The sequence below is a fragment of the Biomphalaria glabrata genome, chromosome 18 (assembly GCF_947242115.1).
Source record: "Biomphalaria glabrata chromosome 18, xgBioGlab47.1, whole genome shotgun sequence".
NCBI classification, from domain to species: Eukaryota; Metazoa; Mollusca; class Gastropoda; family Planorbidae; genus Biomphalaria; species Biomphalaria glabrata.
Window position 1 is genome coordinate 6443584 of NC_074728.1, and position 12719 is coordinate 6456302.

A 12719-nucleotide genomic window follows, 5' to 3' on the forward strand; every position below is an offset into this window, starting at 1 on the left:
ATGCAGGGGCCCCCAAAGAGGTCAAATCCCTGGCTTTCAAATGATGGCAAATTCCTATCTACGCCACTGAATAATGTTGACGTCTTTCATTTTTATTTGTTTTTACAAAACTCATTAGACAATATGAATTCATGCTTAAAAAGAATCTTACCATTTCTGGTTCTCTTGTAGTAAATTACAGAAATCACAGTTATAATAATTCCAATAAGAACTACAGAAGTCACTGCACCAGCTACAATGTAAATACCTTTAATAAATACAATAACATTTATTGTAAATAATATATGCATTCTCTTCTTAGCTATCTAAGGGAGATCTAAATATGTTTTTAGTAAGTACTTTTACAATTTACTCATTCCATTACGAATACGAATATCAAATTTCTGTCGCGTTTCAGAATAGTGTAATCTGGAGCTGTTTTTTTTTATCTTGCACTTAATTTTTTTATTATTTTTAAAATCTATCTATCTATCTATAACTGTATCTATATCTATAACTGTAGCTCTATCTATCTATCTATCTATCTATCTATCTATCTATCTATCTATCTATCTATCTATCTATCTATCTATCTATCTATTTATCTATCTATCTATCTATCTATCTATCTATCTATCTATCTATCTATCTATCTATCTATCTATCAAGCCATACGCCATCACAAGTGTAAAATGAAAAACAATACTCTTACTTAATTTTTTTTCTATTTATCAATATCAATATCAATATCTCTATCTATCTATCTATCTATCTATCTATCTATCTATCTATCTATCTATCTATCTATCTATCTATCTATCTATCTATCTATCTATCTATCTATCTATCTATCTATCTATCTATCTATCTGTGTCTGCCTGTCTTTCTGTGTGTCTATCTATCTATCTATCTATCTATCTATCTATCTATCTGTCTATTTATCTATCTATCTATCTATGAAGCCATATGACATTACAAGTGTAAAATAAAAATAAATCTTACTTGAATTTTTTTCTGCTACTTGATAGAAGGTAGTGTTACATTGCGATTCTGGTAAAAGTATACATTAAAATAAATTTATTGTGTTAGTTAAATCTAGTTACAATCAACAATGGGCTATGTATCTGCACATAAAAATAATATATGTATTAGACGCGAATAGCTCAAATTTTCAGTAAAAGAAATTACAAAAGTCATTTCTCTATAATAAAAGTTACGAAAATTACATAATATAAAACCTCAGACCTATATATACTTCAAGGAATATAGATTTTAGCTCTCTATTTACGATTTATTTAGGTAGGTGCTGTTTTACTATTAAACACCAACTAACAGAATTGAGAAAATCCCAGGTTCGTTTTTTGTGTAACGCTATTTGCTAACACCGTATAGATCTAAGTTACATCTCTTTATTAGTATAATTAAATCTATATATTAAAATCTGTATGAATGCGTTGGTAATATAGTAGATCTAGAGATACATATTATAAATGCGATTAGTAGATTTAAATTAATAAATTAAGTGGAATAGATCTATTGTTCTAGAATTTTAAAATCTGCATATTTGTTTTGGCATCTTGTACAGTACAGCAGACAAACTTATAAAACTCGCAATAGGCTCTGCGTATTACATTCACGCCATTCACGGTTCTGCGTATACCGTAGGCGTAATCATATCACCACATGGGCATATAAAGGTATATATATATATAAATAAATAAATAAATAAATAAATAAATAAATAAATATATAAATAAATATATATATATATATATATATATATATATATATATATATATATATATATATATATATATAAATATGTATATGTGTGTGTGTGTGTATGTGATTCAAATAAATAAATGCACTCATCATTAATCTTTGGAATCAATGACATAGTCATTTAGTAAACTCTATATATGTTTATTAACATGAACAAATAATAACAAAACTCTAGGTATAAACCACAGACTATATGTATATACAGGACTGCCAACACTAAGGGTAACTAAGCATAAGTTTCGTTCATCTCCAAAATGTGAGATGAGGTATAAACTTATTTTATGACATTCACGATGTTTGAATGATAATGCCAGCTTGGATAATATATTTCTCTTTTCATCACATTTGACAATTTCTTTTACATTTTATCCTATTAATATATATATATATATATATATATATATTAATGGAGAATGAGGCCATTAAAAATTACAAGCAATAGTGTATTTATGACTAATTGAAAAGTATGCATAAAACGTTCAGCTCTGCAAGTTATTAATTTTTTAAACTAATTAAATCCTTAATAACATCCAATTATTCTAAAAGCCATAAAAAATTGATTGTTCCAAATTTGTCTTCACCTAATAGAATTCTAGAATCATTGTTCCTACTTCAATAAAAAATAATTGTGCACGTAGTAAACATGTAAACTTTGACCCAGCCTTAATGACCTATGGCTATAAACTATTTCTACATATACGACCATACACACTACTATAATTTGTTTTTGGAAAAAAAATGGCTTAATAGGTTTTTAATTATATATATCAACTAGTTAGAACACTATCTATGTAAATACTCTTTTTTTAAGTTGGTAAACAGATTTTGTTCTTATAAAAATCTGGCTATGTCTATAGCACTGTTACCAAAATTAGGCCTATGACTAAGAAATAATTTGAACGTAGTGTTTATCTTTAGTGATGGTTTCTTTATATAGTAAACTAATTCACCGGAAGTGTACGGGACTTATTTAATTGAATAATATAGGCGTGGTGCGCACAGTTGGCAGTCCTGTATATATATATATATATATATATATATATATATATATATATATATATATATAGACAATAGTATAAACTTATAAGACACCAAATCAGCTGTTTAATCTTACGCCATCTTGGTTGACAACAGTTACAAGGGATGTCTAGATCTACATTGTAGATCGAATCTAGATTAGAAATCTAGATACTATCTTGAGACTAGATTGTCACGTCTAGATCTAGCTAACGTCTATAAATTAGGATATGCCTACATCTACTATCTAGATTATTCTATATAGAGTCTATATCTAGATGTAGAAAAATTATATAGCTAGTCTAGATCAGACGCAGTAGATCAACCATGGAACTATACTGAATATACTTCTAGTTATAGATCTACTTTTCAACACCAAGACCTAATATACTAATATAATAATTATACGGCTTGTCAGTGAGTCCGAAGATTAATGAAGAGTGCATTATTTCCGTATCTACACAGCCCCAGCTGTGACCTACATATTTTCCCACAACAAAGCAAGCATAAACTTTGTCCGCCAATGGTCAATTAAGATTTTCTTTCCGCCGTCTGCATCTGTCTTCGGCAGCGGATTTCCTTTTGGTCTCAAAGGTGCATCCAGCGGCCTTTGTGAGTGACCTCCAGCTTTCTCGTTCTAAGGTTGCATGCAACCATGTGCTCTCTTATATGTCTGCTAAGAGAAGTTGGCGCCTTAGCTTAAAGTCTTAAGCCTAAGTCTTAAAGGCGTTTCGGTGGGGCACCTATGTTACGTCGACCTTTTACCTTACCAAAAATAGACTGCTTTTGGCATACGTTCGTCCTCCATTCGGGATACGTGCCATGCTCAGCGTAACTGTCGGACCAGGCAGAATGATTTATTCTACCAAACTCTCAACCGGAGGCGTCCAAAAGCTTTACTAGCTCTGGCCAGACGGTTATAAACTTCCCTTGAAAGCGAGGCGTCATTTGCTACTATGCTTCCTAGATATGTGACGTGGTGTACGACGTAAAGAGGCTGTCCATTTACGGAGATCTTGAGGCTGATTAGGTTTTATTGGATGTCTTCTGGAACATAACTTCTGAACGAAACTTGATGTAGAGCCTTTGTGGAATTGCTGCCTTATTTGACCCAGCATTACGCCAAAGAAGATAACAAACAGAGTACGAGCCCTGGTTCACGCCATTTTCTATTGGGAAGTGATCAGACAGGTCACCATTGCTTATAATCTGACCATTTTATCCCATATGAAACTGTTTGAGAATGGATAAAAGCTTAATTGGGCATCCGAGCCTGGCTAAAATCCACCATAAAACATCGAGACTGACTGTTAAGAAAGCCTTGTTGAAGTCTGTGAGGATACGAAAATTGCATTCAAAAGTTCATTTGAGTTTTTCCCAGGAAATCGTGTGAAACTCTTATTTTAACTCTATCAATTATTTTCTTGACCACCCATAGTTAAATTCTTGTACGATTTATCTCAACTCGCCAAGACAAAAGTACTGCTTCTCACGGAACGAAACTCCACGTAAAACTTAAATTACCTGCTCCAGGGCTAAGTTTTAATTACTGACCGGTGTATATGTGACCAGCAAACAATAGTCGCTGCACCAGCGCTACACACAGCGTCTTAATAACTATTCAAACCTTCTTCCCCCCCTCCCCCGGTAGGATACAGGCCGCCGTAGGAATAGCATTGCTCGTTCAGGACAGTGGCTTTTTAAGTCCCTACTCTCAGGCAACGAATATAGACCATAAATCTGACATGACGCCTAATATCTCCGGTATATAGATACATGTGAGAAAATCACCTAGATTTCTTCCACACCCGTTAAACATTATGCCCCAACTATATAGATATATAGAGACTACAGCATTCTAGGTTGGGCCCACTAGAATTCATACAGTATCCTCTGTTAGGAAGTTTATTTTGTGAGGTTTCTTTAGGGTGAGTGTAAATATTTTACTATACTTATTTCATTTTATAGGAATGTGCGTTTACACAACCACGTTCCCTGTCATTACAATATGACTTTATTATGTATGCACATTGTACTATTTTATATCGCTCCTGAAAATCTACTGAGATTGGAAAATATACGAAAAAGTGATAAAAGTCTCCGGAAATTATTAAAAATCTTTTGAAAACTCAAACAAATCTTATGAAATATATAGACAAAAATTTTCATTTTGGGGTGTCATTCAATATGGAAAGCGCCGATCCTACGCGCGATAAGTAAAAACAGCATTATGCATTACCCGTAATTGTGTAATCTGGTTAAAGAAGTTTCTCGCGCTTCAAACTAATGAAGAATTACTTGAGGTCAACAATTCTCGTAGATAGATTGAAATATTTGGTAATTCTTACTATGGACCGTGATCTATGTAGGAAATAAAGCTTTTATGATATACTGTATGACTTCGCTACACGCAAGGCTCGTAAAGTAGTTCTGTAAATAGTAAAGAATGAATAAAATGCAAAGACAAATTTATTTTCTAATACAAACTCTTAAATTTCACTTATTATCTGTATCCCTACCCAAACATGGCCCCGCGAAATCCGTTTCGCATAGGGCCCCACAACGGTTGAGTCCGGTCCTGCTATTTAGTGACGGGTGAATACTATTTTTCTTTCCCCTCTTTTTTTTTTAGGGAGGAGGGGGGGTTAACTCTAGTCCGCAGAAATAAAAAAAAAAGTGATTTTTCTTGGCCACAACGGTCCGGCCCTCCTATTTCGTGACGGTTGAATACTACTTGTTCTCCCCCACCCCCTCTTGTCCGACTTGCAGAAATAAAAGAGTGATCTTTTCTTTACTTTTTCGTCTTCTCGTCCAAACTCTTGTGCCATGAAGAGAATTATATATATATATATATATATATATATATATATATATATATTTTACGGATGTTTTTACTTTAAATTCAAGGTCTCATCATTGAAGATTTGAAAAACAAGCAGCAGTCTTTTAAGACTAAGACTAAGACTAAGACTGCTTTATTGATCCTTAAAGAAATTTATTGTGATTACAAGGACTCTTTTCTCATATAAAGACAACACAACAGAAAAATACAAATAAATGCAACAGACACAATATAAAGAGTTCATTCAGCGACTACACACAGGTGTCTTGGTGCTTTTCATGTTCCCTGATCAACGAGTGGCGATGATAGAGTCTGACCGAGTAAAGTACGAACGAGTTTTTGTCCTGCTTCGTTCTTGTTTTGATCGACAGCAGTCGCCCACTTCGCGACGACCTGACGTAGTTCTGATGGAGCGGGTGGCCGTTGTCTTTCATGATTTTTTCGATTTTTCTTAGGCACTTTTGTTCAAAAATTTCCTTTAAATGTGGTAATGTTGTGAGTATAATTTTTGATGCTTTTTTAATGATGTTTTCTAGACGTCGAAACAGGTTAGATGAGGCGTTGCCTTGCCAAAAAGTTATTCCGTATGTTAGCAGATTTTGTATAGTCCCGCCATAAAAAGTATCAAGGATCTTCGTGTTTAGTTTAAAGCTATTGAGTTTGTATAGAAAAAAGAGTCGCTAGGCTGTTTTATTTGTAAGAGTTGCAATGTGGTATTCCCATGAGAGCTTGTTGTTGATGATAACGTCTAGATATTTATATGCCTTTACTTGTTCTATAGATGTAGTGTTTATTTGCAGTTCACGTATAGTTTGTTTTTTCTTTCTAAAATCTATTATAAGTTCTTTAGTTTTTGTGACATTCAGTTCTAGAAAGTTGTTGGTGCACCAGTTTGTAAACTCTTCTATCGAGCTTCGATACTGAGTTTCGACTCCTGAAGTAAGACCGACTATGGCAGTATCATCAGCGAATTTAATGAGTTTAACTGAGTCATAGATGCTTCTTATGTCATTAGTGTAAAGAGTGTACAGTACTGGAGAAAGTACACAACCTTGTGGAGCATAGTACTCGAGTTGACGATTTGGTGTTGTTGACTTAAACATACTGGGGGCGTTGGGTTAAAAAGTTTAGAACCCATGCTTGTACGTAAGGGCTTACATTTAAGTTACTCAGTTTGTTAATCATTAGATATGGCTGTATGGTATTGAAAGCCGAGGAGAAATCTACGAAGAGGACTCGTGCATATGTTTTGGGTATATCGAGATGCTTATAAAGCTGGTCCAAAAGAAATAGAATGGCATCCTCAGTTCCTCTAGCTGCTTTATATGCAAATTGGTGAGGGTCTAGGCTGTTATTGACTTTTGCTACAAGTTGTTTAAGCATATATTTTTCAAAACATTTCATAACAATAGATGTTAGTGCTTCTGGGCGGAAATCATTTAAGCAGTCTATTTTTGGTTTCTTTGGCACTGGTATGATCTCTGAAGTTTTTCAGATGTGTGGAATCACGCACGTTTGCAACGAGTAGTTAAAGATGTGAGAGAAGATAAAAGAGATTTGCTCGGCACATAGCTGGATCAGATTGCCACTTATTTTATCTGGTCCAGAAGCTTTTGTTACGTCCACTCTTTTAAATAACAAGGTCACCTCATCTTAAGTTACAAAATTGACGTAGAGCTCTTGTTTTTCTTTGGACAGAGTGTTGAAAATTCTTTGTGTAGATCAACAAAATCTTCTTTGTCAAAATGAGAATAAAAATCATTTAGTTCGTTGGCGAATTTCTCATCATCATCCACTGAAATTCGTTCTCGTTATGAGGCGCAGCCTGTTATTTTCTTTAATCCCTCCCAAAATGCTTTTGAGTTGTTATTTGCAAAGAAATTCTCAATTTTTTTCTTTGTGTTTTTTTTCCTTAAATTATTGCTTTTCTCAGTTTATTTTTAGCATTTATAAACTCTTCGTTGCTAGCATTATACTTTGTTTTCTTTTCAATAATAAGGTGTTTGATTTTTTTGGTCATCAAGGGCTTATTGTTTCCGTAGACTATTGTTTTTTTTTGGAATTGTTAACTCATCGCAGAATGATAGATACGAGTTAACAGTTTCTGTTAGTTCGTTTATGTCTGGAAAGTTCTCAATGAAGATTTCCCAGTTGTTTTCTCAATGCATCCTTGTAGTTCTTTTATAGCCTCTTCAGACCACATCTTGACCGTTTTTATAACTCTCTTTCTAGTTTTAAGAGTAGGTTTGTAATTTGGTATAAGATGGACTCCGATATAATCAGATTCTCCTTGTGGGAACAAACTTTTACATTTGTCGAGCGTTCTACCCTGCCTTGTGGGGAGGGAGACGTACTGGCAATAGTTTGACAGTATTTTGACAATATTCAGGTTGTTAAAACCTCCAGTTACGATAGAAACAGAGTCTGGGTGTTCTGAATCTACATTGTGAAGCACATCAAAAATTATTTCCGACGCAGTCGCTGTGTCAGCCGTCGGTGGTATGTACATAACAATAACACACACCTGGGTGAATTCTCTAGGCAAATAGTAAGGCCTAAGTGTGACGCACATAAGTTCAATGTTAGGGTCACAAATTTTATTCCTGATGTTCAAATTCTTGGCGTTGCAGTATTCCTTGTTTATATAGATTGCGAGTCCTCCTCCTTTTGACTTCCCACTATTAATTGTTCTGGATGCTCTAAAAACGTAAAATGTATCGAGATCAACAGAAGAGTCGGGTATCGTATCATTGAGCCAGGTTTCAGTGAAACACATTAAGGAACACTCCCTAAATTGATACAGATAATCACAGCAGCCTGTTAATTCTTCCATCTTATTTTGTAAAGACCTTACATTGCCTGTTACAATGGGTGGGAGGAAGCCTCATTGTCCTCTTCTTCTACACTTAACTCGTATTCCTCCTCTACGTCCTCTCTTCTTACGTTTTGTGCTAGGGATTTGTTCGGTTAGAGCCTTAGGCTTAGGCTCGTTATTAGGTTCCAAGATGGCAGTTGTATTGTCTATACTGTCAAGCGTCTTACCACAAAACTCTACTGAAATACACGTTTCCACACAAATTAAAATCCAGACCAACATTAGAATCCAAAAGACACAGTGCACATCCATTGAAACATTGGAGTAGTAACAAGTTTTACGAGATATTAACAGAAAAAAATTAGAAAAAAGAGTCCAGTATAAACAGGTCGCCTGCTGTGCAGCGCCCCGAAGTAATACACTGATAAAATTAAAGCTTTAGAGTAATCGAAAGAGTATCACAAGAGAAATGTTGAAGAATTCAAGAACATTGTTCGGTAAAATCTTAATCATTCATTAAGTTATACCAGGGGTCGGCAACCTTTTGAGTCGGGAGAGCCAAAAATTACAATTTACAAAATTTCAAAGTTTTTAAAGAGCCACAAAGTTTTTTTCTTGCCAACTATAAATAGTAGGCCTACTAGCACAAATAAAATTCTTTGATAAATAAAAATGAATCTATTTATTCAAAAGAAAAAACATCTATTTATTTATATATGACTAGTATTTTTCACAACAAATTAGATAATATATATATCATATATGGCATTATTAGATAATTACTTAATATGTCAGTAAATCAGCCATGAGAATTAAACATTTACATACAACGCTAACTTGTACGTCAATAAAACAAAACAATTGAGCAAACAAATTCAATAGGGAGCGATGGCTTTGGTTTTAGAACATTTGGATAAATTTGTCTTAACACTTGTTTTTTTTTAGTTTCAAACACGACTCTAAATTTTCATTTGTTAGTTGGCTTCTTACTTAACTTTTAATTATATTCATGCAAGAGAACTCGCGCTCGCATAAATATGTCGATCCGAATATAGTCAGCACTCCAATCACTTTAGCAATCTGGAAGACAAATCCATGAATCGAATATAAATGCCTCATCTCACGTTATTTCTTTGAAAGCTGTCCACTTTTGTTGCGTTTTGTACTTACATTTCTGGACCTTCAACTTGTCAAACTTGCTTTTCAAATTAGCAAATTCTTCACTCCAGAAAGCTTTACTTTTTAAAGTCCAGTATCAATTCCTAATGGCTCAATGTGGATTTCGTTACTATTTGTGTTAAATGTATCTGTAATTATTTTTTAAATAACTATGCTGAAGTAATTCCTGTCAACAGTTGCACTAGTTTTACCGCGATATTGCTTTAGAAAGTGAAAATAAAGTCATAAGTAAAATAAAGCTTCCCTTTCAGACTTTGTGATCTATAGGGCAGAGGATGTAAAGAACATCTCTTCTGTGGCCCACGGTTAACAAGGGTGTCATGTGGTCAGCACAACGACCAACCGCCTTTACTTTCCCCAACTAATGTCAGGTACCCATTAGAGCTGGGTGGATTTAGAAGCGCAAAAAATTATCCATCGATTAAAACGTCCCAGTCTTCACCAAGATTCTAACTCGGCACCCCGGTTCTGAAGCCAAGCTCTTTACTGCTCAGCCACCGCTCTTATCTTCTACCAAAACATCGGCTGGGTTTTCATTTTCTTGTAGTTTTAGATTCATCTCATTTACTTTTGCTGATTTATCCATTATAAAGTAACATCATTGCAACCATTTGTCGTTCTCTTATTCTGGGTGGTTAATACCTTTCTCATTCAGGAATGTATTTATTTCATTTGAGCACAAAGCTGGAAGTTTTAACACAATACCAGTAGAAAGCCATCGCACTTAATTGGGAAGAAGAAGGTCGGAATACTGTGTATCCATTTCACATAAGAATTCTTTAAACTGACGATGGTAGAGTGCTATTGACAAGCGCTTCTTGGTATAACAAATAAGTGGAGAATCGCAGATTCTCCTTTATTTTTTCCTTTCATACTTCTGGTTCCGTCAGTTGAAACGAGTTAATTTAAATAGATCTTATTGTCTTCAAGACATTTTTGCTCGGCATTCGCTAAATTTTCTCCTCTAGTTTGTCACAAGAGCACTAGCAATTCTTGGGAAGACATATACCTGACAGAAAGCCAACTTGTGCCGTGTCTTTTATGACTTTTCTATATTATTGATAAGGAAGAAGAAGATTCAATATCTCCCACCTGCAAATATGTTACATGTCGAAAACATGGGGAAGGGGTACGGTGAAAAACAAGTACAAGTGGCTGAGAGATAGAGTCAATGCCTAATCTTAGTAAATTTCTTTTTTTTTCGATAAAATAAATAATATTTGAGTATGGAGCTAAAGAGCCGCAGATTAACATCAAAAGAGCCGCATGTGGCTCGCGAGCCGCAGGTTGCCGACCCATGAGTTATACCCCACACATTAAATCATACATCTACACGAGTTATATTGTGATACTGACAGTTCAAGCCCCGCAAAGCACATTATTTTTTGGGGTCCATCTATATATCTCGTATATCATTGGTTTTAATAATGGGAATCGAACACTTTTTTTTAAAGTTCGGGTTTGGTTCGGTTCGGTCAGATTTGACGACGATTATAGTTCAGGTTCAGTTCTGTCGGGTCTAAAGTTCGAGTTCGGTTCAATATTATTAAATTAGGTAATACTAAAAGCTATTTACATGCATTTAAGTTTAATTAAAATTATTAGATAAAACATTGATGTCAATCCTTACTCAGACAAAGAGCTATTTTGATTTCTGACACTCGTACCGCGGGCTACATAACAGAAATGATACCAAAAAAAAAATCGGTTTCATTTTATGTCTCGAGAGAATGATGAGTTGCAATTTCGTTTAGAAGGCGCTTATGTCAGGTTATACATCCAAAATCAATTTGTTTTTCTTGTAGCTTGTAGTTTGTTATTGAGTTTATTTAGATATGATGTGATGTCACTTTAAAAAAAAAAGCTAAGCTCCACAACCATGAGGCACTTGTTTTCATTTCTACGTCATAAATATTTCCGTTTCATGTCTCATATTAACAAAATATTTTAGAACCTTTCCTCTGCTTAACCAGCGCTCTGCAAAATAAAACGCCTTTATTTTCGGACTTTATTTTTTTTTTTCAGAAAATTCAACGCTTGAAATGTTATAAAATTTACATAGCTGAACACATCATCACATGTACCCCACTCAGCACCTTGCCACAGAGGTTCTGTTTGACTTCACATTTTTTTCTAATAAATCTTGCTGCCAGTCCGCTATGACATCCAGCCATACTTTTAATGTTATCAGTAGTCACTCATCTGAGCTCATCCCAATTGTCTTCCGAGACAGAATGAGCTATATATATATATATATATATGTAACAATACGAGTCAAATTATTAGCTTAAGAGATAGATAAAGATATTTCTATAGATTGTAAAAACTTACCCAGTTTTTCAATTAATGGACTTGTCTTGAATATTTCTACATTATTCAAACGTTCTCGTATTTCTAGAACACATCCAAACTGTGTGACGTCGGTGATGTTTCTAGTTTTAATGTATATCCCACTAGATTCATTTTTGTTCGTCTCAAAAGTTATTTCTTTCATAAAATCAATAGCTCTTGTCTGAAAAAGAAGTTGTTATTAACATATTAATGGGGTATGGGGTTGAAAATACACTATAATAAAACTGCATATGAAAAAGTGTAAATCATATATCAATTATGCTAAAAATTACTGCTTGGTACGTTAAAAAAACATATCTAGTGGGAATCAACAACAACAACAAAAATCGTACATTCTTAACAGTATGGATGTCACAAAATCTTAAGGTCTTTTAAAGATCTATAAGAAACGAAGCTATTTGAAAACAACATAGTTCATTGACGTATTTTGTAGGAAATTTGCTGGTGTTCAACACTCCCTTCTCGAAATAAGATACAGCTTTTTGAAGACAAAATGCTTTTATAATACACATCTTTTTGCTCATAGCATGTCCATTCTCTATGTTCAAATCTAAAATCTATTGTGTGCTCCAGTGTGGGAAGGGGGTATCTGGGAGAAGGGTTTCCTTGATTTCCGTAGGCGTTCAGCCTTTAAAAGTCTGCTTCAGCTACACATTACACAATAGTTGTTCAATTCCATGAAAGTTGCAAGAGGGATGGGTGAGTTTCTGTTCTTTCCACCAAATAAAAAGTCGTTGCGATCTATTTAAAAAT

General features: G+C 34.2%; 1 protein-coding gene across 1 annotated transcript in view; it reads right to left on the reverse strand.

The window, feature by feature from the left end:
- LOC106053709 (uncharacterized) overlaps positions 1-12719 on the reverse strand; it is a 76290-nt gene that overhangs the window by 35606 nt on the left and 27965 nt on the right. Inside the window, exons 3-5 of the mRNA XM_056017068.1 lie at positions 11946-12126; positions 982-1029; positions 152-247 (exon numbers count right to left, since the gene is read on the reverse strand). Coding sequence (XP_055873043.1) covers positions 152-247; positions 982-1029; positions 11946-12126 — 325 coding nt within the window. The remainder of the gene's footprint in view (positions 1-151; positions 248-981; positions 1030-11945; positions 12127-12719) is intronic.